This window comes from Musca domestica, unplaced genomic scaffold (genome assembly GCF_030504385.1).
Source record: "Musca domestica strain aabys unplaced genomic scaffold, Musca_domestica.polishedcontigs.V.1.1 17, whole genome shotgun sequence".
Classification (NCBI taxonomy): Eukaryota; Metazoa; Arthropoda; class Insecta; order Diptera; family Muscidae; genus Musca; species Musca domestica.
The window spans coordinates 6092897-6120656 of NW_026712230.1; the positions used below are offsets into that span (position 1 = coordinate 6092897).

At 36.2% G+C, this 27760-nt stretch overlaps 1 protein-coding gene across 1 annotated transcript in view; it reads left to right on the top strand.

The window, feature by feature from the left end:
* LOC131801739 (5-hydroxytryptamine receptor 2A-like) overlaps positions 1-27760 on the top strand; it is a 95779-nt gene that overhangs the window by 25419 nt on the left and 42600 nt on the right. Inside the window, exon 3 of the mRNA XM_059120682.1 lies at positions 15076-16128. Within this exon, the coding sequence (XP_058976665.1) occupies positions 15076-16095 (1020 nt within the window). The 3' untranslated portion in view covers positions 16096-16128. The remainder of the gene's footprint in view (positions 1-15075; positions 16129-27760) is intronic.

Genomic DNA, 27760 nt, shown 5'->3' on the forward strand with positions numbered 1-27760 from the left:
TTCTTGATCAGCGTAAAATTTTAAGACGATTTAGCCCTGTCCGTTTGTTTTAATCACGCTAGAGTCAAAACAACTAGAGATAGGAAGCTAAATTTTTGAACAGATCAGTCTATTGTCTGCAGACAGGTCAAGTTCGAAGTTGGAATGTATCAGCATATCAGTCAGTGATAATTTTAGTCACATTTTTCAATTAAATTGTCTGAAATTTTACACAAGGAGAAAATAGGTACAAATGATAATATAATAAGATCTCATTTGCAATTCTTTAAAACAAAATGCAAACGGAGTCTAATATTGTCATAAACCAGAAAATCTGTTATTGTTTTTCCTCAATAAAGGTAGACATCCCATTTCAACAATGGAAACCCCATAACTGCTATCTATCCTATCACATCCCTTTGCTTTTCTAACATTACATCATTTCATCTACCCCTGCATAAATGCATTGAAATATGAAAATGTTAATTATGATGATCAGCAAACAACCTGACCTTATGGTCAATTATGTTCTGAGCTTCCTATCCATACCATCCCACACAAGCACGCACTCACTCTCACAGCACAAATACAAATGAAATAAATTATAAATGCAATGAATAACATCGTTTATATTCTGACCGATAATATAACATGGCCAAATGGTTTACAATAACAGACCGTTAAAATAAAGAAATGTTTATCAATATCAAGAGCAAAGGAATAGAAAGGGGAAAGGACAAGGGACGACAAAGGGGGTGGAGATAGGAAGTAACAGCAGCATTAAATTAACATAAATTTATACGCATTCAGGTAAATAATAAATGAAGATGAAATTTATTACATCTTCTATAGCCAGCGTTGGATGTTCCTGCTTGCTCCAAGCCGCTGCCACATTAATAATGCGTTTTCCTTTTTTGTGCGAGCCAAGTAATTTGACCATGTTTATTTATTTCTTGGTCAAAAGATATGAGTAAGGTACGCCAGGATGGACACATTATTCATGCTGGTCCTCGAAAGAGCATAAAATTTATTAAAGCATTCCAGAGCTATAAAATCCCCATACGAACAATGCCACTCAAATGTACCTGTATGGTGAATTATTCTCTTTTTATAGCATCCAGAGGGGTGTGGTAGGTCTATTTGGTTAGTTATTTTGTTTGTGACATTTCAATGCAGTCAAAAGACATTTAGCAAAAGTAGATGTTTAGAAGTGGCTAAGAGCCTTAGGAATAAAATGGGGTTATATGTGTGGAAATTAATTTTTTAAAAAGTCAGTCATTTTTTAACTGCTAATTTTGTCGCATATTAACATATTTCTACCAAACATTTTTAAAGGAGAGGAATTTGTAACACAAGAGGCAGGGAATTTTAATTTTGAACAAGTAAAAAAGCTGTAAGTTCGGCTGGGCCAAACTTTGAATACCCTCCACCATTTGGATCGAATTTGGCAATTTTCAAAAACAATTAAATCGTTAAAAATTGTTTTAAAATCTTAAAAATACCGAATGTAGCTGTCATATTAGGGTCTATACGACGACATGGACCTGCAAAGGTAACATTTATCATAAGCCTATACAATATTCAAATGCGAAACTTAAAAAAAATCGGTAATAAAGTAGATAAAATCATCAAAATACCGAATATCGGGAGGTGCCGTTATATGGGGGCTATACTCGAAGACGTGGACCTGCATAGACAATTTTCTGTCTTAAGCTGTAGTACCCATTACGAACTTCAAATACCAAATTTGAAACAAACCCGGTGAATAACGTCGCTAAAATCATCAAAATACCGAATATCGGGAGGTACCGTTATATGGGGGCTATACGAAGACGTGGACCTGCACAGACAATTTCCTGTCTTAGGCTGTACTATCCATTACGAACTTCAAATACCAAATTAGAAACAATTCCGGTGAATGAATTCGCTAAAATCATCAAAATACCGAATATCGGGAGGTACCGTTATATGGGTGCTATACGAAGACGTGGGCCTGCATAGACAATTTTCTGTCTTAGACTGTAGTATCTATTACGAACTTCAAATAGCAAATTTAAAACAATTCTAGTGAAAAATGTCGCTAAAATCATTAAAATACCGAATATCGGGAGGTAGCGTTATATGCGGGCTATACCAAAACGTGGACCTATACGTGGCCCATTTTCAATACCAAAAGTCCTGCAGATATAACATACATTTGAGTAAAATTTTATCAATCTACTTCAATTCGTTCGGAAGCTAGAGTGATTTCCACAGACGGACAGACACAAACAGACAGACGGACGGACATCGCTAAATCGACTTAGAATTTTATGCTGATCAGGAATATATGTACTTTGTGGGGTCTAAAATGTGTATTTCGAGGTGTTACAAACGGAATGACAAACATAATATACACTCCATACTATGGTGGAGGGTATGAAAACAATAAATTTTACAACATTTTCAATTATTTATTAACATTTACTGGAGATGATAACGTGATATCTTGCCATATTTCCAACATATTTCTCCCTCGTAATGGAAAATGGAGTCGGAAGCTTATTTTAGGTTTTTAACCCCAAAAAAAATAACATTTATAATTCAGAAAGTCGTTTCACATTGAGCCTGAAAAAAATATTATTTTTATCCAAACATATCACAGAGGTTTACATTTTATGTAATTTTGTTTTTTTTTTTTTTTTCTTCCTTCATTTCTTAAAAATAAACATATTTCATACATCACTGTGAATATCTTAATTTCAAAATGCACAATTCTAGCTCCTTTCCAGCTCCATGTACCAAATGTAATACCAATAAAAAATGTAATACCAGTAAAAAGTGATCCTAATACATAACGTTTATATTTCCAGTTCGCTTCTAACACTCCTACCGAATATAGCACGTATTTCCAAAAACTGTCCTTTTGAAACCCACTCTTTGTCATAGCAGAATTCGTAATTTCAGTTCTATTTGGTACTTTGGTACATGTTGCAAATTTGCGTTATAATAGGAACTTCAAAATTTCAAAATTCACATTCACAGCTACCCTAATATACAAATTCATAATACCACTTCTATATTCCCATGATATGTGCCAAAATTAGTACCGTTTAGTACTTTTCGTACACCTATTGTATACATTTCCGAAAGACCATTTTAGAACACTTTTTCCACATTAAAACACCAAATTTTACCAAATTTTTCACCCTTAAGTACATTTCTGACACATAAAATATATTTCCAAAACCATCTCCCTACAGAGTGAGATAAAAAAACTGCAACAAATTTAAACGCTATAATTTTGAATTTTTTTTTTAATTTCATTGAATGCAAGCAAAAAATTTCGGAAATTGCTCTAAATTTTAGAAAAAGTTTAGATTTGTTCGAATCGGTCACTTTTGGTACGAATTATGGCCTTCAAACGGCCAATGAAACCGTCACACTCTGCGGCGAAGCGCTTGATTGAGGTAATTATTTATTTTTTAGTGCCAACTTTGTTTTCCAAAATGCTCCAAATACAATAGTCCATCGGATTAGTATCCGGAGATTTTGGTGGCCAATGTGCACTGAAAATGAAGCGAGGAACCTCATTTTGTAACCACTCTTGGGTGGCGCGTGCTGAGTGCGATGGTGTTGAGTCCTGTTAGAATGTACAAGGTTTGCGGACAAAATGTTTGCGTGCCCAAGGCTTTAATACACCCTCCAGAATATTTTCTCGATGATATTCGGCATTTATTCTGATGCCACGGTCGATTAATACGAGCGGAGAGCGACCATCGGCTCTTTTGGCGGCTCACACGATCATCATGGCCGCCGCTTGAGTTTTGGTAGCCAACCGAAGACACACATTTTCAGCTGACCTCTTTGGCAAGTAAACACGATCATTTTACTTGTTTACAAACTGCTGGACAACGAATGTTTTCTCATCGGAGGAAACCAAATTCGACAGTTCACCACTTTCAGCCAAGCGAAGCAACGCTTGAAGTCTTTTGAGTCTATTTTCCTTCTGTTGCGGTGTAAATTCTTGCAGTTTCAATGGCTCCACCCCGAGTCCATTTTTCAGTATTTTCCGAATGGAATATTGCAATACGTTCAGCTCACGAGCCATTTTCGGCCACTGCGACACGGGTTTCGATCAAGTCGCTTCGTTACTTTTCGAACCATTTCTGCAGATATTGCTGTTTTCTTCCGTCCACTTCCTTAATGTCGGTATCATGGTAACGAGCGATGGTACGAGACACAAAAGATTTATTCACATTTAAATGCTGGAGTGCTCTAACGATAGCCACTTGTGCTTTTCCAGCCAAATATAAAGAAATCACAGTATCACGCTTGAATTCCATCACAAATAACTCGTTTTCTGAAAAATTCTCACCGAAATGCTTTTGTACGCTTGTAAACAATATAATGAGCTGTGACTGGACAGCTGTCGGACGAGTGGCTTAGAAATGACAGCAGTCTGAAGTCTGTTGCAGTTTTTTCATCTCACCCTATAATTATTTACAATTTTTCACCTTTGTGGGGAGGTACTTGATGGAGTGAACCATTTTCCATTGTCCATTTTCGCATCTGACCTAGCACTGATGCAAATATTAGGATTTTAAAAGTTGGAGCAAAATCGGATTATTCTTTTCCTTTCTGTGCTAATTTTTTTTTTTTTTTTTTTTTTTTTTTTTTTTTTGAAACGTCGACCTTTTGTGGGGGACGTACCAAGACGAGTGGACCGATATTGCTCATATCCGAATTCGATCTAAGTTTGACAATAATATTACGATGTAGTTTGGATCAAATCGGATACTCCCTTCGAGTGTTAGCGTGTGCACAAGCCAGCTGACTGACAGACGGCCGGAAAGACATCGGTAGATCGAATCAAAATAAAATATCGTGAAACGGATTTGGTCCAAAAAGACCGTTGTTCTAAACCCGTTATTTTTATGAGGCACGTTTTGGCCGTATAGAAGGGTATAAAAATATTATTCTATGCAAGCGGCAATTCTAAGTAAACGACTTTCAATAAAGAAATCTTAACTTAACGTGAGTAATGACGATGTGGGTACTATTCATTTTACTTATTTTAATTCAATATTTTTAATTAATTCATATCATACATTTGTTGTGACGATTTCAACGAAATTTTCCAATATTTTATTAAATAAAATTTTAAATTCTATTAGAGCTAAATATTTAATGAACTGTGTAATACACACTACATATTCAAATTCCGAAGAAAGCCATCCCAAAATTTAGCACATACAAGACATTTTAAAAGAAATAAAAAATATCACTTTCAGCTTCAAATTTAGGGAAGGGAATATTTTGTTCGGCATGGCAGAACTCAAATGTGTGTTCACTTGTTTGCTTTTTTATTCATTTATTTATTTATTTGTCTTAGAGTGTGTAGCGTTTTTTTATGTTTCACCAAAGTCCTTGAAGGCTTCACCCCAACCATTGTATATGTGCTTATGTTGTTGTTGTTTTTTGTTTTACTCACGTAAACAAGGAAGACAGGAAATGATGAAATTGTGAATGTTCCGTTAGCAGCATTGCAAATATAACAAATAAGATAATACAAATACATAAATAAAATGAATATCCAATAAAAACAAAAACGAAATAAAATGTTAACCGCAATCCAAATGATTTAAGGAAGTACCATAATGTATGGGTGTATGTGTGTATGTACACACAAATGTGTGTAAATTTCCACTGTCAAGTCATGGAATGCCAAGGTGATATATATATATATATATATATATATATATATATATATATATATATATATATATATATATATATATATATATATATATATATATATTCGGTTGGAACCAGGGAATCGAGTGTGTGCGGTTGTTTCACAAATCAACAGAATTGCTAATCATGAAATTCTGATTTAAGGTGTAACTACCTGATGTTATTTCGTAAATAATTCTCGTTGTGCTGTGGAGACACCTCTGTCGAGGAATTTGTCTTTTACAAATGGCAATCAGGCGTGATGCTCTTTACACGCGTGTCTAATCCACAAATGGAATTGTTAATGTGTAAAAATATATATATTTAACGCAAATGTAATTCGAAAGTAATTTACCATTCCATACATGTTTTAAATCTCTTATGAGTAACTGTATAGCGGACCAGGCCTGTGTTAAATTAACAAAATTAAAATAAATTTTACGAGGATGTATTTATTTTACCTACTTAGAAATAATCCATACCGAGAAACGCTAAAGCAGTTGTAACATCACGATAGCTGTTACTGAACATACCCCCGCAGTTTCTTTTCTTTTTCCCCTTTTTGCTCTCTCTTGTTATGCTACTTGCAGAAAAACCGCTATAGATTAATTAATGTTAGAGTTAAGGATAGGGGTAGAAAGTTTTTGAAATTCGTACTTATGCCTACTACGAAGTACTAAATTTGTTACAATTTGTTATTGGGCCAACCCATAGGGTGGAATCCTGAGTTTTGGAATTGAGATTACTGTGGGAGTTCTGGATTAGGGTACGTAGGAAGCTTTGGAAATTTGTATTTATGTGTACTAAATGGTACTAAATTTAGTACAATTTAGTTTTGGGTAAATCGATAGGACTGGAATCTTGAAATTGGTAATAAGGTTACTAATGCATTGTAGGACTGAGGTATAGTTTTGGAAATGCGTACTTATGTGTGCTAAATGGTAAATGGTAAACTTGGTACAATTTGGTGTTTGTGAACCAATAGAGTTGGAATCCTAAAATTTTAAAATTGGAATATGGATGTAGTTTTAGAAATGTTTACTTTGATGTACTCAAAATGTTTGAAATTTTATGAACCAATAGAGCTGGAATCCTGAAATTTGAAATTAATTAAGATTACTAGGATAAGATTATCCAGGAAGTTTTGGGAATTCATACTTATTTGAACTTCATGGTACTGAATTCTGTACAATTGTATTCAAGCGAACCGTAATTTGGAATGTGTATTACTGTGGGAGTATAGGATTGGGGTATGTAGGAAGGTTTGAAAACTAGTACTTTTTGTTTACTTAATGGTACTAAATCAAAGAGTGCTGAAATAACTGACTGACTAATTGGCTAAAAAACAAATCCCAGACTAAACGGCCGAAGCTAGAATCTAGAAATTGTGCAAGTGGGTCAATGATGGTGGGTAGTGGGGACAAAATGCTGGTTTTTTGGAATTCGGACTAGAAGTTCAATAACAGTACTAAAAACATTCAATTTCGTACCTTTTGGCATTTTGTGAAGTAGTGTTGATGCAAGAAGGTGGTTTTTGGAAATGTCCACTAAGGTAAGAACTACAGTAAATGGTATCGAATTTGGTAGAATTTGGTTTTGGGTGAACGGATGGAGATGAAAAATTTAAATGTTGGATTTGGGATCACTGCTGGTCGGTATGCTTAAAATAAAGAGGTGGTTTTGGAAATGTTTATTAACATAATACTTGGATGGTGCTAAAATCTGAAATTGTTCATAAGGGCTATTATATATGTGCAAGGTTGACATTTAAGGGTGGTCTTGGAAATAAGTTTTAAAAAATATGAAAACTGAGAAATTATACTAAATTGTTATATCCAGCACCACATAAGGATATTATGTCTATGTGAATTTGCTTTTAACAGGGAGAAGGAAGCAAGAAAGACCCATAGTTACTTTTGAAGATCTTCGTAGAATCGCTTTCTGAGTCGATTTATGTATGTTAGTCCGTCTGTCCGTCCCTCCATGTATTCTTGGGAACAAAATATAGGTCGCATTTATTATCCGATTGAGATGAAAATTTGCAAACGATATTTGTTTGGCCCAAGGACGAACCCTATTGAAATTGGTGATAATCGGATCAGATTTAAATGTAGCTCCCATATATCTTCAACCGATTTCGGATCCGGATTCAGTCCAAATGACCTGTATTTTGGTACATCGCACTGAATTCAGTCTAGAAGCAATTAAATCTAATTTGAAAAAGAAAATCGGTTCAGATATAGCTATAGCTCCCATATATATGTTTCATCTGATTTGGTGTTTAAGTCTTTAAATTCATAATATGCACCCTACAAGAATGATGTTTGGAATGAGATACCAGATAGAGCCCAAAAATACCTCTGCCAAATGTTATCAAGATCGGTTCAGATTTGGATATAGCTCCCATATATATCTTCAACCGATTCTTGGTTAATTATGCACCAAATGGCCAATATCAGTCAAAATGTCTTAAATTTTGTTACATTCGACCGAATTCAGTCAAGAAAAATTCGGAGAAAATCGGTTCTAGTCCCTCAAATTCGTAATATACATTCGACAACAATGATATTTGGTACCACATATCTTATACAGCTTGAAAATACCTTTGGATATAGCTCCCATATATATCATTAATCCGATATCAGGTTTTTTTGTGCACCAAAGGGCTAATATCAGCCGAAATGGACCGGATTTTGGCAATTGCGATTGAATTATTCCTAGAAATTAGTACATCGAATTCAGAGAAAATCGGTTCAGATATAGCTATAGCACCCATATATAAGTTTCATCCGATTTGGTGTTTTAGTCCCTCACATTTGCAATATGCATTCGACAACAAAGATATTTGGTACCAGCTATCAGAAATAAGTGTTTTGCCAAGATCGGTTCAGATTTTGATATAGCTCCCATATATATCCTCAACCGATTTCGCGTTAATTGTGCACAAAATATGCAATATCAGTCCAAATGGCCTGCATTTTAGCGTATCCGACCAAATTTAGTCTAGAAGCAAGAACATTAAATTTGGTGGAAATCGATTCAGATATAGGTATAGCTCCCATATATATATTTCACCCAATTTGGTGTTTAAGTTCCTCACATTCGTGATATGCATTCGACGACAATGATATTTGATGCCAGATATCTTATAGAACTTGGAAATACCTCTACCAAATTGTAAATATACTGTTAATCCGATTTCAGATTTATTGTGCAAGTAATGGCTAATATCAGCCCAAAATGGAGTGAATTTCGGGACATTCGTTTTCATTTTGTGGAACTCAGATCCGATACATATTTTTTAATATAATTCTTCTCGAAGCCTATCATGCAATCTATAGCAATGTTATTTGGTATAAAAGATTAAAATGTCTCCTTCAAATTATGTGAAAATCGATTCAGAATTGGATATGCCTCCCAAATACAAGTTCCCTCTGAAACCAAACTGTAACTAATCTTAAGCTAAATTAGCATAATGACGTAGGGTATCGCCACGACATTTAACTTTTCCTTACCGGTTTGTGTGATATTTTTTTATTAAACTTTTCAGTAAGAGTGTCTTTGGGAATTGTGGTATTATTTGAGATATTGGTTTTAGCTGCTGTTATCATTTCCATTTTTCGAAACAACATTAAGAACTTTTGCCTCGATTAGATCATGTCGATTTTTTATGAAACATAGTGAGACAGACAGGAATTCAGAACTAAGTATACTTGTTACTACAAAGAGCAATACTTGAGAAAATGTCCTATAATATTTCATTGCTGGCAGCTAACGTTTTTTTAAGAGCAGGCTGAACATAGTACGACCATTTTCGGTTGATTTTACGTTTACTTCTTCCCACTTTTCTGCGTATACGTTATGTCAGGAAGTAAATGGATATTAATTATACGCCAACGGTATCTGAAAATTTACAATTAACATGTCTGATTTCATGCTCCACAACAATCTTCCATAAAAACCCCCACTGTCCCACAACAAATTAAAGAGAATGCATAAACATGACATTCTAAATGAATATTTGCTTAACCAAAGACCATATTATGAATTATTTAAACTATAAAATGTAGACATGACTGTCGGCCAGAATGTGAATGCCATGGCCAATGGCAAAATGGTAGTGTCAACACAAACAGTCTTAGCAGGGAGAGGATGAGGGGCACCGGAGGTTATATGATGAAGAATTTGTTCTGTTAAATTTATGATTGCAATTTGGATGATTTGTGCGTCTGACAGTGATTTAAAATGCTAATTTGTGGGCAATGCAAAGGATCTGGATTCCTACACAAATATACATTTGCGAATGTATGTGAGTGTGTGTGTATTTGCATGTATGAATCCTATTCATTCATATAGAAATCTGTTTTTATTGTGTTGTTCAACACACACAAACACGCACATCCACACAATATACAATTAGGGTACAAATACAATAACAACAACGCAAACAAAACAAACAAAAACATAATGAAAATAAGTGGCTGTGCATGCTAAGTACATGGATGGATGGACGGACGGCTGGATGGACCAAAGTGGCAGACGAGTGGGCCAGCCAACCAAACGAAATATGTATAATTCCAAGTAAGTGAATGACAGTGAGTGAATGGATAAATAAATGACTAAGTGAGTGAGTGAGTGACTGAACGAACGAGCCGACAAACAAGCGATTGTCTAGATGAAGCTAACCAAGTTGAGCAGCCACCATTACACGCCAACAACAACAACAACGCCAACAACAAATTGCTTGTCCATTTTGCAATTACCCTGACCAGGCGAATGAGTGAAGTTAAGTGCTGCCCAAAGAGATCTTGCAAGGGTATGCCCTTGCTTCATTGAAGAGGCAATCTGCCGAGATGACTACTACTGCCTGCCTACTTCCTTTAGCATGAATCGGTGTGTGTGTCTGTATTTTAACTTGGCCATAAATTCACGTAAATGGTGCCACAAATGAATCCCTGTTTTATGTTTCGTTGGTTGGTTTTATAAATGCCATTACTAAGGCTTGACTCAAAAGCGTCCGACAGTATTACAATAAACATTTTGCTGTAAATAATAAAAGATTATGCAAAAGCTGCTTGAGTCGAATCAGTTGTGCCCTACTATAAGTGCTATCAGGAGAAAATTGTTGATACCATCATAAATGGGGTGCATACAAGTTTAGTCACTCTGTTTGCAACACCTCCATATTTTGTTCGATCAGCATAAAATAAAAGACGGTTTGATTGCTATTGAAAATGAGCTACATCGGTCCACGTTAAAATATACAGGGTGAGATGAAAATACTGCAAAAAAGTCAAACGTCATAATTTTTACATTTATTTATTTATTTTATTTATTTATTTATTTATTTATTTATTTATTTATTTTTTTTTTTTTTTTTTTTTTTTTTTTTGAATAAAAGCATAAAATGTCGGAAATAACATCACAGCATAGAATAAGTTCAGATTTATTCACACACGCTGCTCTGCGGTATTTTGGCCTATTCTCGGCGAAGCGCTTGCTTGAGGTGATCGACAATTAAGCGATAATATTCGGCATTTATTCTGATGCCATGGTCGATTAATACCAGTTGCGCTTGAGTTCGGTGACCAACCGAAGGTGCACATTTTCAGCTGACCTCTTTGGCAAGTAAACACGAAACTGCTGGACAACGAATGTTTTCTCATCGGAGAAAACCAAATTTGGCAGTTCACCACTTTCGGCCAAGCGAAGCAACTCTTTAGCACTTCTGAGCCTATTTTCTTTCTGTTGCGGCGCAAGTTCTTGAACTTTTTAGAATTACAATGGCTTTGCCCCGAGCTCATTTTTCAATATTTACCGAATGGAGTATTGTTATATGTTCAGCTCACGAGCCAGTTTTTGGCCTCTGCGACGCTGGTTTCGATCAAGTCGCTTCTTTAATTTTGAACGCCCACTTCCTTGACATCGGGCTACGCTACCAGTATCACGATAATGAGCGATGGTATGAGACAAAGATTTATTCACATTTAAATGATGGAGTGCTCTAACGATAGCCACTTGTGGGTTTCCAGCCAAATATAAAGAAATCACACTATCACGCTTAATTTCCATATAGCGGAGCCTCCCGATATTAAGTATTTTGTCAATTTCTAGCGGAATTGTTTCAAATTCGTTATTTATTTGTTAGGTTTAATTTTTCCAGATAGAATAATAGGAAAATTTTTACCTTTTACACCAAAACGTTCTCAAAATCTTTCATTTTGAAGTTTAGCGAGGAAAATATTAGCAAACCATTGCACAATAGACATACGTCCAAATTTCATTTTCAAAAAAACCATATGTAAAGCCTAGTAGCCAAATTATCACATTTCATATCTATCCCTTCACCCAATACCAAATTTAGTAACATTTAATAAATTTTAAATTTAGTACTATTTAGTACTTTTCATAGTACAAATTTCATTATAGTACAAATTTCCAAAACCACCCCTTTATACAACCCCTTTAGTACCTCTTAGTACTTCTTGAACAACACCTCCAAATTTCAACTTTAGATACCAACAGTTATCTCAATAACAAATTTCAGGATTTCAGCTAAATTTCTTACCCAATATCAAACCTTAGTACTTTTCGAACAATTTTAGTACGCATTTACAAACCACCCTCTAAATCTCAACCTTAGATATCAGAATTATATCTCTTTCGATAACAAAATATCCCATTTAGTACCACTTAGTACTTTTCGTACAATTATAGTACACATTTCCGAATCCACATCCATATATCCAGGCTATACATTAACATCGGCCCTAATACTAAATTTCAGATTTCAAGCATTATCCGTTCACCTGTAAGTTCTGTTAGTACTTTCCCTTGTACTTGTAGTACACATTTCCAAAAACTCCTCTTTATCACAAACAGGGATCCCAATACAAAATGTAAAACTTCCATCATCATCCGTTCTCCCTAACCTAAATTGTTACCAATTTAGTACTATTTATTATCATTTCGCACACTTAGTACACATTTTCGAAACCACCTACATATACCAAACATATCTTCCAACTTTAATTCTCGTACCAAATTCAAAGTTTTTAGATCCATGCGTTCACATAATATCAAATGGTACCATTTTAAAACATTTCGTAACCTTAAAGTTCGAATTTCGAAAAATCATTGGTAAATTCTAAAAAAAAAATCTATTCTAATTCCAAACTTCGGAATTCTAATTCATTAAGTTTGTCCCATACAAAGTATTTAATTTGTAGTATTTTTATGTACTTTTCGTACTCTGTCCAAAAACCCAGTTTTATCATACGCCTAAGCACCAAGACTGACCCTCCTGCAAAATGCCAATAGTCTATCTTCAGCCGTTTCGCCTGGTCGTTGATTCTACGTCAGTCAATTATTTCATTACTTATTTATATAGATTAGGGCCAACGATCCACTGATAACAAAATAGGATCATGTATATCCCATCCGACTTTTAAGGAAAACTTGTGCAAGCTCCAAACACAATAACAATCGTAAGACACACAGCTATTTCTTGTAGGGTGACTATTAACGACAATGCATACATCATCTTACACACCGAGCCCTACCACGTACTCTTACCGCTTGGTATTAAGACAACAATTCTTCTGAACGTGTGCGTGTGGGTGTTGTTGCTATTGTTGTTGTTTGAAGCTGCTTATTACTCTCATAATGTTAAAATGCACTTCACTAATGACTAGCGAGAGATGACCTATGAAAAATCATCGGAACGATGCCACGGGCCAAGCAGCCGGGGTAATGGGAATCATGTAATGAAGATAAACAATGGAATAAATTAAATTTACACAAAATTTTCTTCAGGCCAATTTCCATCACCCGCAACGCCATCGGGAAAATCAACAACATCTGAAATGACAAAAGACAAAATCAACGACATGGCACAACATGTTTTTTTCAAAATATTTAAAATAGCAGCAGATATTGAAAATTTCTCTAATTTAATTAAATAAGGAAACTGGCTTCGTGTGTAAGCTGTATGGGGATACGGAATGGGATTGGATGATGACCCAAAATATTATGTGAATGATGTTAAGATGAAGTGCTATTCGTGTCAGTTGTTTGAAAAACAAGTAAAAAAGCAGTTAAGTTCGGCCAGACCGAACTTTTTATAAGCTAAACCATTTGGAGGTTACTTAAAAATTTTCAAAACAAAAAAATCCGTCGGAAAATACCGCTCAAATGAAACCCGTTATATGGGTGCTATACGAAGACGTGGACCTATGTAGACAATTCTCTTCTAGAGGGTAAAGTACACAGAAAGAACCTCTTGTATGGTTGTTAAGGCAACCATTGAACATTTTGCCTGGAATCATAAAAAAACAGAATATCGGAGGCTACCGCCATATGGGGGCTACACGATATCGTGGACCTTGTATATATAGGTTCCCTCCAAGGAAATAAAGTACTCACAAGGAACTCCTATTGTGGATTCTCAGAAAATTCCGTAAAAAATGTGGCTAAAATCATCAAAATACCGAATATCGGGGGTACCGTTATATGTGGGATATACGATACCGTAATATATGGGATATACGATATCATGGGCAGGGGGTAAAGTACCCAAAGAAAACTGCTTCTGTAGAATTTCAGACAAGTCCATTGAAAAATTTGGCTAAAATATCGTGGACCGATATAGCCAATCTTCGAACTTGACCTGCCTGACAGATGAAAGACTGATCTGTGCAAAATTTTAGCTTCAGGACAGTGCTAAATCGTCTTAGAATTTTACGCTGATCAAGAATATGTATACTTATAAGGAATGACTACTTTATATACCCTCCATACTACGTATGGTGGAGTTTAGAAACTCCACCGGAGTTGTCCGTCTTTCTGTTGTAATCACCATATTTTGCAAACGAATTGACATAGAAGTCTAACATTTTGCGCACTCGTGTATTCTACCAATAGACAAGTTAAGTTCGTAAATGGGTCATGTCGGTGCACGTTTTGGTATAGCCCCCCACAACGATTCCTCTCCATACTCGATATTTTCATGATTTTAGCGACATTATTCACCAAATTTCGTATTTAAAGTCAGTAATAGTCTGTGACAAAATGTTACTTATGCAGGTCCATATCTTCGTATAAACCCCCCCCCCATATAACGGTTTTCATTTAAGCGGTATTTTTCGAAATTTTTTGAACAGTTTCAAGTTCCTTCTAAATTGTGGTGGGTTTAAAAAATTAGTTCCACCCGAATTAGCTACTGTTTTACATATTTTCCTTCATTGTGGTTAAATAAAAATGACCTCCTTCGTTATTTTCTCTTCTCGGTAGATATTATATAACCATTATATTAACAAAATTTGAATGTAACCATTCCGAATAGTTATTTATTTAATCATTGTTCATTCACTTCTATTACAGATTGCTACAGAATCGTCATCATCCACGCAAATTGCCACTGTATCCCACCTGGTAGCTTTAGCTAATCAACAACGCAATGCCTCAGCGAAAACTCAACAGCAACAACAAACGTCATCATCATTATCCGCGTCAAGCAAATGTCTAACACAACCGGTGACAGTGGTGGAAAATCCGCTGGAGCCACTTAAAACGACAGCCTCAACACCTACAGATGCCGTGAATGTTGCGACAGTGTCGGCCAATGGCATGTCCTCAACTGTGGTCCACAACAATAGCCATCATCAGCAAGTTCATGCCACCGAAGTGCTGGCGGATCCACAGTTGCAACAACAATTGGAACAAGTACAACAGCAAACACAAAACGAAGTTCCAACCTCGGTTCAAGCAACGGTTGCGGCTGCCATTCAATCAGCGGGGACAGCGACGACAGCCGCCGCAACAACAACTGCAACATCAGCCACAACGGCTAATAAAACGATGGTGGGGGGAGGTGGTGGTGCTGGCACCAGTGCCTCCAATGCCACAACCATCACCTCCATATCAGCCTTATCACCGCAAACACCAAACGCCGCCACACCATCTGGGCCCGTGGCACCACATACCTCGCATACAACACCGGCTTCCGTCTCAGCTTCCAGTCAACAGGTGACACCCATACCACGACCCAAAAACCCCCAACAACAATTGTCCAGCATAGCCAATCCCATGCATAAGGTCACCAAACGGAAAGAAACTCTTGAAGCGAAACGAGAACGCAAAGCCGCCAAAACGTTGGCCATCATAACGGGTGCCTTTGTCGTCTGTTGGCTGCCGTTCTTTGTGATGGCCCTGCTGCTGCCGCTGTGCGAAGCCTGTGAAATAAACGATGGCATAGCTTCGCTGTTCCTTTGGCTGGGCTATTTTAATTCGACGCTGAATCCCGTCATCTACACAATCTTTAGTCCGGAATTTCGGCAGGCCTTTAAGCGAATCCTGTTTGGTGGCCACAGACCGGTTCATTATCGCAGCGGTAAATTATAAGAATAGATGGCGCAGCAAACCAGCCAGTTAAAGGTATGTATGGCGAAGGTGTCTTAATATGTAATAAGGACGTTTATATTTGTAAGAGGTTTTTGTATTTTGAAAAAAATTATACTGTCTAGTTGAGATAAGTCGGAAAAAAGTTAATAAAAGTTTTGTGAGTCCTGCACAATACTGAGATAAGGGATACTTAGAAGTAAACTGAAATTCTACAAAAGATTTTTTATATGGGTATATATTTAGGCACAATTTATCATGGTTTTAAATCCTCATGGTTTAAATAGTAAAACATTTTGTAAAAACATAATTTACTTTTGAGAAATCAGAACATCTTCAGTCTTATTCCAATTGGCAGGCAAACTATTGGAGAAAACCACATAGAATGCAATCGCTACGTAGTGTTCGCCACATTTTCCAACTCAAAGAGATCTGCACTTCTAAAGAACATACACATATTTCCGATACCACCTTCATGTGTCCAGAGTTCACATGAACAGCGACCCTAATACCAAATTTCGGATTTCCAGCATTATATCTTCATCCAGTATCATTTGTTCTATTCGTGTAGTTGTAGTACACATTTCCAAAAACCACCTCTTTGTCATAAACCTACCTCCAACAGGGATCCCAATACAAAATTTTAAAATGTCAGCTTCATTCGCTAAACCAAACTGTTCCAAATGCGCTCACTTACTACACATTTCCACAAACCACCCCCATAAAAACCCTTCTTGCCAACCTTGGTTCTTATTGGTTCTTATATCAAATGTACCATTTTTGAAGTTTAGTACCATTTTAGAACTTTTCGTAAACTTAAAGTATGAATTTCCAAAAACACCTTTGGTACATCTATTCTGCAATCCATCAGTGACTATCATTACACCTTTAATTCCGCTTGTCCAATACCAAGTATTTAATTATATTCTCAGTCATATGGCTAGAGAGGCTATGTATCACTGAATACGGCCAAAACGTACCTAATCGAAATTAAAGGTTTTAGACCTTAGGTCTCTTTGGACCAAATCCGTTTCAGGACATTTGGAGACGATCTAGCGATGTTCGTCGTCTGTCTGTCTGTCGCACCTGTCAGCACGATATCTCTCGAAGGGAGTATCCGATTTGATCCAAACCTGGTATATCGTAATATTATTGTCAAATTTAGATCGAGTTCGGAGACGGACAATATCAGTCCAGTCCTTTTGGTATCTTCTCCACAAAATGTCAAAATTCTCAAGAAAAAAATAATTTACTGCACAGAAAGAAAAAGGATAATCCGATTTTGCTTCAACGAAATTAACATCCGATTCCATTTAGACTGGCACATCTCAATATTTCCATCAACACAAGATCTGTTATAAAGATGGTAGAGATCGGACCATTACTTCTGGATCGGACCATTCCACACAAGGGGTCAAAGCTTTGAATAACCACAACGATCATAAAATCCGAAAAAAAACATCCGGTTCTCTATATATTTTACGCATCTCAACATTTTCGGTAACACAAAATCTGTTATGAAGATGGTAGAGATCGGACCATTACTTCTGGTACCTCCCCCACAAAGGGGAATAAGCATCTGGTTCTGTTCACCCCAGTATTTATACTAACACAAGATATGCTGTGAAGATGGGATATATCAGTCCACTCCTTCTGGTGCATCCTCCTCATAGGGTTCAAGATTTTGAAAAAAAAAACGCTCAAAGAAAGCGAAATAAGCATCCCACTCTCTTTACATACAAACATTTTTGCAAACACAAGGTCGGAAGATGGTATACACCTACGAACCCCTTCTGGAACCTCATCCAAAACAACGGTCACAATTTTCAATGCTTTTTTCTATCATAACTCGCGAAACAAATCAGCGATTCTTCACAACTTGCTACATCTAAATATTTCTCTGAACCAGAAACCTGAGATGAATATGGAGTTTATGATTTCGCATAAAATTTGATATAAATATTCGATTTTCTAGTAATTTGGGCCATACAAATAATTTTATCTGTGTTAGATGAAATATGAAAATGTATTAATTCGGTCGACTATATTTGGCACCTCACGCACATTTTAACATTTTCAAAAGTTATGATCACATATCTCATATAAAGTGAAGGAAGTAGTCGATATAGTCCAAACCTGGCATATTTATTTAGGTCCGACACGGAAAGAACAATATTGGCCCATACCTTCGGAACCTACTCAATAGAGGGTCAACAATTTGAATAATAATTACAGAAGTCAAAATATATTTAAATACTAGAACATTGGCTGATACTTTACATTGGATATATGAGTCTTTCCAACTTCGTTCGTATCGCGTTTCAGTCCAATGGCACTCGTTAGAAAAAAGTCCTACAGAGGCAAATTTTGCAGAGATAGAAGAATTGCATCAATTTTTATTACAGCTAGATAAGTCAGTGCCTTCATAGAGGAAAGGGGAATACTTCACCACGCATAAACTTCGAACACTAAACTTGATGTTCGACTCTCCTCAGGCTGCCTCAACTGATGAATTGACTAAATTTGGCGCCTTTGAATTACATGAATGAATAAGCTAAACATCCGAATTCAATTTTTGCTTAATGAAAAATTGGAAATTATTGTGAAACTAAATATTTTTTGAGTTTTGCCTTATTAAGGCGAAGATCATATGTTTTATGATTTATGTGTTTGATTTCTCTTTCGAGACGAGCTTAATGATCTGAAATTTGCAGTGAAAAGGAAAGCCAGATAGACACTATCACACACTCACCACTATGCGACGCGTTTCGCCGTTGGTTAAGCGGCTCATCAGGCATATTTTGATGTGGATGATGGCTTACAAGGGCCGTTCTCTGGAAAGCAGTATATATTTCGAACTTATTGCAAATTAGCATATGCGAATTATACACTAGAAACTCTCCAGGTTCGACTCAAGTTCTATTGGCAGATCTTTTTCACAGCAACGTTTTGTTTTTTTTTTTTTTTTTTTTTTTTTTTTTTGTAGTGATGGATTTTTTGTCCACAACAACTACATTGCTTCCAATGCATACACTTGTTTTAGTGCTGCTTTTTTGTCCTAAACATCTCGTATACATACAAGGTGACATGAAAAAACTGCAACCAACTTCAGACTGATGTCATTTCTAAGCCACTCGTCCGAAAGCTATTAAAATTATTCCAGTGACGGCTAATTATATTGTTTACAAGCGTACAAAAGCATTTTGGTGAGAATTTTCCAGAAAAAAAGTTATGCGTGGTGGAATTCAAGCGTGATGTGATTTCTTTATATTTGGCTAGAAAACCACAAGTGGCTATCGTTGAACACTCCAGCATTTAAATATGAATAAATCGTTTGGGTCTCGTACCATCGCTCGTTACCGTAATACTGGTAGCATAGTCCGACGTCAAGGAAGTGGACGGAAGTAAACAGCAACATCAGCAGAAATGGTTCGAAAAGTAAAGAAGCGACTTAATCGAAACCCTCGTCGCAGTGGCCGAAAAATGACTAGTGAGCTGAACATATCGCAATATTCCATTCGGCAAATATTGAAAAATGAGCTCGGGGTAAAACCATTGAAATTCCAAAAATTGCAAGAACTTACACCACAACAGAAAGAAAATAGACTCAAAAGAGTTGTTTCGCGTGACCGAAAGTGGTGAACTGCAGAATTTGGATTTGTCCGATCAGAAAACATTCGTTGCCTTGTAGTTTGTAAACAAACAAAATGATCGTGTTTGACCAAAGAGGTCAGCTTAAAATGTGCACCTGCGGTTGGCCACCAGAAATCAAGCGCCGGACATGGTGCTGGTGTGGGCGTAGCATCCGAATAAATGATGAATATTATCGCGAAAATAGTCTGGAGGGTGTGTTAAAGACTTGGGCACGCAAACATTTTGGCCTCAAACCTTGGACATTCCCACAGGACTCAGCACGCGCCACCCAAGAATGGTTACAAAATAAGGTTCCTCGCTTCATTTCCAGCGCACAATGGCCGCCAAAATCTTCGGATACCAATCCGTTGGACTATTGTGTTTGGAGTATTTTGGAAAGCAAGGTACTAAAAAATAACAAAGTGTCGATCACCTCAAGCAAGCGCTTCGCCGGGAATGGACCAAAATACCGCAGAGCAACATTCGAGCAGCGCTTGATGGTTTCATTGGCCGTTTGAAGACCATAATTCGTGCCAAAGGTGACCAATTCGAAAAAATCTAATCCTATTCTAAAATTTGATGCTATTTCCGACATTTTTTGATTTTATTCAATAAAATTTAAAACTAAAATGTAAAAATTATGGCGTATGACTTTTTTACGCATCTTCAAAAACACGGAGCAAAACATTGAGTGTGACTTCAGCTGTGTGGCACGTTGATCCGTCCTATTGAAATTAAATGCTGCCAATATTCTCCTCTTCAATTTGTGTGAACAAAAATTCTTTCAACATGGCCGGATAACTCCTTGCTCATTTTCAAAAAAAAATGGCCCTATTATCTCTCTAAACCAAATTCCGCAGCAAACAATGACTAGTTTTGGGTACATTGGCTTTTCTGTGTCCCAAATGCGACAATTTTGCTTATTTACATAGGGAGCTGGCGGTGATTCTCTTCTTTCAAAATCCGTATGCAATTTTCGTACACATTCTGCAACATTACCGAGATTTTCAAAGTAATGTCGTAATATTTTCCAGCACTGTTCAAGTGCAAAAAAAGCCATATTTGGCCAGCGGAAAGACAAAAGTAATTATCTATTCAATTCGAGAAATAAGCAGGTACAATTGTGAGTCTGGGCGCGTAGACGAACAGGGAACAAAATGTTAAATTTACGGTGCAGCTTATCAAACTACACCATGGCTAAGATCGCCACCCAAAACATTTAAAAAACCTTGATGTTCGACTCAACTCAATTCAACACCATATACCCAAACTAGGTGTCTTTGTATTATTTCGACGAAAATAGCCAGAAATAAATATCCATTTTTTTAACAGAGCGGAAAATGCTTTAAAAAATGTGGCAATTATTGAGCAATTCCTGTCCTAACATATCGTATACATACATATAAATATAAGGAAATGTATAAGCACTTCAGTCAACCGTCCATTTTAATTAACTTTAAACCACAAAACAACTCAGTTCTTGGAATTATTCCAAAACTGCAAAAATCTACCAAATGTTATTCGGGTTTCATCCAAATTAAAAAGTTCGGTTGACAAAGAAAAACATTTTTACAATTCAATTTAACTAATTTTAAACTGAAAACTAATCGTTTTATGTAGAGCTTTAGTTTTGTACAAATCTACAATCTGCCGAAAAGTTCAAAATAGATTTCCACATAAATTCCATAGAAATTGAATTATTTAAATGAATATGTTTTGGAACTTTTCAACACAATAAACTATTAATAATATTCAAATGAGTTTTGCACTCGTCCTGCCTGAGTCTCTGGGTTTTCATTCGCACAACCAAGTGTTTTCCGGCTAAAGGATGAAATAATGTGACACTATTGCTGTTTTCAATATACGAGTATCTAACCTTAATAAATTGAATATATTAAAATACACATTGTTATAATGGCTGTGTGTATGTGTGTGTGAGAAAGAGCTTTTCTAAAACGCTTGTCAACATTTTGACACACACAATATGTTAAACACAATGTTATCCTCTGAGATTGGGTAAACGGATAACCTATTTCAAAAAATATAAAAGTAATAAATTGACATCAAATAAGTGGACCTTGCTTATCATCGTGCCAGCATCTAGGAAATCCCATCCCCCAAATTCGAAAACAAAATTCAAAACGAACAACATGAATGAAATACTCAATAGCATGTAAATGAGAATATTGCAACAATTTTTTATGCCTGTCCGATATGTGTCACTTGAAGAGGGCATTGACAGCCACAAAACGACATCAATGGATTTGAACTTTCGTCATAGACAGGGTGTCCAAAAAACTGATATGGAAACACACTGTTTTCACGTAAATCATATTTAAACCTAACAGGACTACAAATATCCATAACTGAGATAATTTGTCTATAAATGTGCATTAATAAATTAAAAAGTATCAGTCGGTTTTGCGGACATATATATATATATATATATATATATATATATATATATATATATATATATATATATATATATATATATTATGACTTTTGCTATGATTATTAAAATTATTGACCCTCCACGGAGTAGGTTCCAAAGGAATTGGACAATATTGTCCATTTCGTATTGGACTTAAATAAATATGATATAAATAATTGCGACGTGCTAGGTTTGAACTATATTGGTGACTTCACTCACTTTATATGAGATATGTGATAATTTTCAAATGTTAAAATGTTAGTGAGGTAAAAGACATAGTAGACAGAAGTATTCCATTTTCATACTTCATATAATACAGAAAAAAATATTGCAATGGGCAAAAATACAAGAAAATCGAACATTTATATCCAGTTTTATGCGAAATCATAAACTCCATATTCATCTCAGGTTTCTAGTTAAGAGAAATAATTAGATATAGCAAGTTGTAAAGAATCGCTGACTTGTTTCGCAAGACAAGACAGACAAAAGTATTGAAAATTGTGAGTCTTTGTGGGTGAGATACCAGAAGAGGTTCGCAGATATGATGATCATCTTCACAACAGATCTTGTGTTAGAAAAAATGCTTGTACAAGGTTGTCCATATTCAACGGACCCATCTGGCAACGCCATAACTTTTGACAGAGATGTCACATCGCTTAATGACATACAGCGTTTGAAGCGTCAGTCCAAGCTGATTTTTACCATGAACCAATACACGCCACGCGAAATAGTTGAAATTTACATTCAACAGAAGAAGTCAATTGTGAAAACTCAACGTGCTTTTACAACATTAAAAAATGTGAGAAGTGCGCCTTCTAAGAACACCGTTAAGCGTTTATACGAAAAATCTTCGACTGGTAAGGCTCTTTCTAATCCGAAGAGGCCATATAAAAGTCGAGCAAGGCGATCGGCCGAGAATATCGCTGCCGTACGAGCCAGTGTTGAGAGGTCTCAAGAACATCCCAAAAACGCCGTTCTCAGAAGTTGGGCATGGCTCGGTACATTTTACAACGCATTATTCGCGTTGATTTGCATTTGTTCCTGTACAAAATTCAATTGACGCAAAGAATGTTGCCCGCGGACAAGCCTCGTCGATTGGAATGGGCCCAAAGGTCCGTCGAATATGGGCAACCCTGTATATTGATAGTATGGCATTAACAGCAATTGAAATTTTTGCCCTGTTTTCTGTGACTGGTTTCCATTTGGTTATGCATTTTCGCTTAAGACTTTTTTGTAGATATAATTACCGATTTATTTCACGGAATTAATAACAAATTAGTTTTGTTCATTTTTGTAAACTGAAATAGAGATGCTACTGTGCCAAGACAGCCGTTTTAGTGCAATCAATTTGAAATATGCATGATGGACTCGAACACCGCTGTACAGATTTTTCTGAAAATTTCCAAGTATACTACAACATCGTCTGAAAAAAACATGGGCTATATAAAAAAAATTTAAATTTTATATGCAAATATATATCGATCGATTACAGATACACTCTCCAAATGTGGAATGCGTAACGGAATTTGGAACAAAAATAATTTTGCCAAATTATAATGAAATCGGTTCAGTTTTGGATATAGCTTCAGATTGGTATATGATTTTATTAAGAAGCATTGACCCACAACGCCACAACAATACAATTCAGGATACGATTATTATGGGGAAGTATGTTGCTACCTCGAATTCTCTACTTGCCACATAAATGCCACATAACTTCAAAAGCTTGCAGTTTTCTGCACGCTTGACATTTGCTTTGAAATATATAAATCCGAAGGACAAAAAATTTGGCATGTCCCTGCTTTTCTCATGGTCAGCTGTTCCTGGCATGTTGACGCGTTGGTAGACCGAGCGATTTGTTTCTTAACGCATTAAAGTTTTTTACATTTTAATATCCTACACCACATAGTGGTAAGGGTATGTATGTCTTTGTGCATTTGTTTGTAACAGGGAAAAGGAAGTGAGATAGACCCATAATTACTTTTGAGGATCTTCTTAGAATCACTTTCTGAGTCGATTTATCCGTCCATGTATTGAGATGATATTTTGCAAGCAATATTTGGTTGGCCCAAGGACGAACCCACTTGAAATTGGTGATAGGCGGATTAGATATATATATTGCTCCCATATATCTGCAACCGGTTTCGGGTTAATTGTGTACCAAATGGCTAAAAATACCCGTATTTTGGTACCTCTCGCCGAATTCAGTCTATAGCTATAGCTTCCATATATGTTTCATCCGATTTGGGGTTTTAAGTCACATGCGTAATATGAACTCCACAACAATGATCTTTGGTACCAGATATCAGATACAGCTCTGAAATAAGTGCTTAAAATTTTGTCAAGATCGATTCAGATTAGAATATATCTCCCATATATATCTTCAGCCGATTTCGGGTTAATTGTGCACCAAAAGGCCAATATCAGCCCAAAAATATGTTTCATCTGATTTGGTGGTTCAATCCCTCACATTCGTAATATATATTCGACAGCAATGATATTTGGTACCAGTTATCAGATACATCCCAGAAACAAGTGCCTAATATTTTGTTAAGATCTGTTCAGATTTGAATGTAAGTCACATATATATCTTTAACCGAATTGAGCACCAAATGGCCAATATCAGTCCAGAAGTCCTGAATTTTGGTGCATCCGACCGAATTCAGTCTAGAAGCAAGTACATCGAATTCGGAGAAAATTCGTTCAGATATAGCTCCGATTCTTCCGATTTAGTGTTTAAATCCCTCAAATTCGTGAAATATATTCGACAACAATGTTAGTTGGTACAAGATATATTATAAAGCTCGGATATACCTTTGCCCAATTTTATCGAGAACGTCTAAGATTTTCATATAGCTCCCATATATATCCTTAATCCGATTTACGGTTTATCGTGCATATAATGGCTAATATTAGCCCAAATGGAGTGAATTTCGGGACGCAGTTTTCCATTTTGTGCAACTCGGCTCCGATATATATATTTTTAATACAATCCTTCTCCAAGTGATGTCATGCATGTCGGCCCCGCCCGAGATTTTACTTTTCCTTACTGGTTGAATTTGTTTCTTTTCTTTTTTTTTGGGTAAACCAGCAATATTCGTATATAAAATTTTAAATGCATATATAATCAATAGGGGTAGCGAAGCGCACCGGGTTCAGCTAGTTTAGCATTTAAAAGATTAAAACCCTCCCTGTACATATTATTCATAAAATGGGTATCTCGCGAATTCTAATATAGTAAGGGTTTCACTAATTCGAATGTTGTAATTTAAAGTTCTCAGTAGACTTGTAAAAACAGTTCATAGGAGGTCAATAATTGCGTTAACCCACCCGGTTTTTAAGTATTTCGAAGGTATCAGGTATACGTTCTAGACAAATAAGTAGCAATTTTCCTCTCCCTCTCTCTTAATGCAAGTGTTGAAAATTTTCCTCATTAATATGAGTTGCATTTAAATTCCGATACATTCTTTCGACGACACCCTGTATGGCATGCAGATTTTGTAACACTATTAAGTGTATTGAAATTTCTCTTTTATAAAATTCTATTGACAGTGTTATCTGTTTCCTGTTTTGATGTTTGGCAAGACTGACTGCTGGAATAAAAGTTTTGTCTTCTTGCGTTTCCTTTTCGGATTGGGATGAGGTTTGGATTTTGCAAATCTCTAAAAATATAGATACGCTTTTATATTTTTGCTACTCTACAACAATGGAAGCCATGACAACGATAGCAACAACAAAACCAGCACCACCACCACCAACAACAACAATAGCAACAATAATAATTGTAATAATGTCAGTCGAAGAAATATTCTGCAATACACATTTTTGTGCTCAAGCCATGAATTTCTGTTCACAATACAATGTCAGTTTTACGCATCCATGTTCATATTTTATTTGGCACACACACACACACTCCCAGTGACAAAAGAAATGTATTTCCATTTCTGTTGTTACCGCTGTTGTTGTTTTCTATTTTGTAGATATTTTCCCATAGAAAATAGAAAAATACAAAACGACGAAATGCAAGGATGTTCCATTCGAACAATGGAGAATTGTTGACAACGGACATTCCCATTGAAGGCGATGCTTAGTCAGTCAGAGAATGATTGCAAATACATTTGCAATTCGCCATTCATATCGAGCTCTGACCAACTTTTCTTTTTGTTGTTGTTTCTTGTTCGTTCGTGTCTTCACTCTAATGGATAACCTAAAAGTGCGTGGATAAAGCAGCATAATTCTTTTCACTCGCATAAATTCTATGCAGCTTTTCTTGCAACAGAGGAAAAATGAAAAGGAAACTTATAATGAATGGAAATGGGTATTCTTAATATGATTTGCACTTGTAAGAAAAGGATTTTCAGTTTCGCAATAGATGTGTGATATTTGATGCATTATGGCTGATCGGATTTTAAGAATCAATAATATACAACATTGTCGGGCTTTTAGTAAATTAGTAAAAATGAATTAATTGAATAACTAAGAGATCAACAATTTTGAAAATTGACCTACAGTTAACAGCCTTCATATCGAAATTGAAGGAAATATAATTTTTGTAAAAGTTTTCATATCTGGACCTATACAGTATATGGGGTATAGCGAGTCAATTCTGTTAACTTTTCAATATTGTCTCATGCCTTGTAGAAGTTCCCATTTAAGCAAAAAGGTTATAATAGGTTTAAGTTACGAAGTTGTATCCATATCTTGAAGGTATAAACTGTCAGCGTAAAAAGCTGTTTTTTTTTGCTATTTAACGTCTAAGTTTTTGAGACCATCGAAAAGGTGCATTAACGACTGAGTCGTCTAACAACATATTTGAAAATCTTAGTGTTATGTGGCTGTTGTTGTAACAGTGACGTATGTACTCTTATCTATGCCTGCAGATCTTCTGGACTTACTTGATTAGGTTTGGAAGGAAAATTAAACAGATGCAGCGTATTGTGCGGGCCTGTATTGCATGTCCGTTATAAATTGAGACGGCTGCTCCATTCTGACTGTAGTTGAGCCAAAACTACCCCGTTTGTCTAGGCAGTCGACGTTCTTCAGCTGCAATGGATGAGGGGATGGACTCCGAGAATGGCATTTATACTGTAATGATTAACTGCATCGGCGACTCCATCAATATGAACGCTATTCAGACCCGATGGATAAGCTTCCTGATCTAGAGGCTCTCTCTTATATCGTTCAACCTCTCTCTAGATCATACAGGTCCTGCCTGACACCCCTATGTCATGAGGAGGCTGGTCTGAATACTTTTCCATGGTAGACCACATTGGTGCCGATTTGCTAACCATAGACCGACTTACCGCTTCATAACAGACCTGCCCGCTAGCGTCTTTAGAACATTGTTCCTACACCCAGAGAAAAAATGACAACATCCGTGTATGAAATGACCACATCCGTGTATGATAGTGTATCAACCACGTTTGGTGTCAAAATGAGCACGCTGTTGTCATTTTGACACCGAGATTTTGGCAACGATTTCAACAACAGATGTGCATGAAATGAGCACATACGTGGTCATTTCGAGCACGCCCCGTTGTCAGATTGTCAACGCTTCGTTGTCAGATCGTCAACGCTTCGTTGTCAGATTGTCAACGCTCC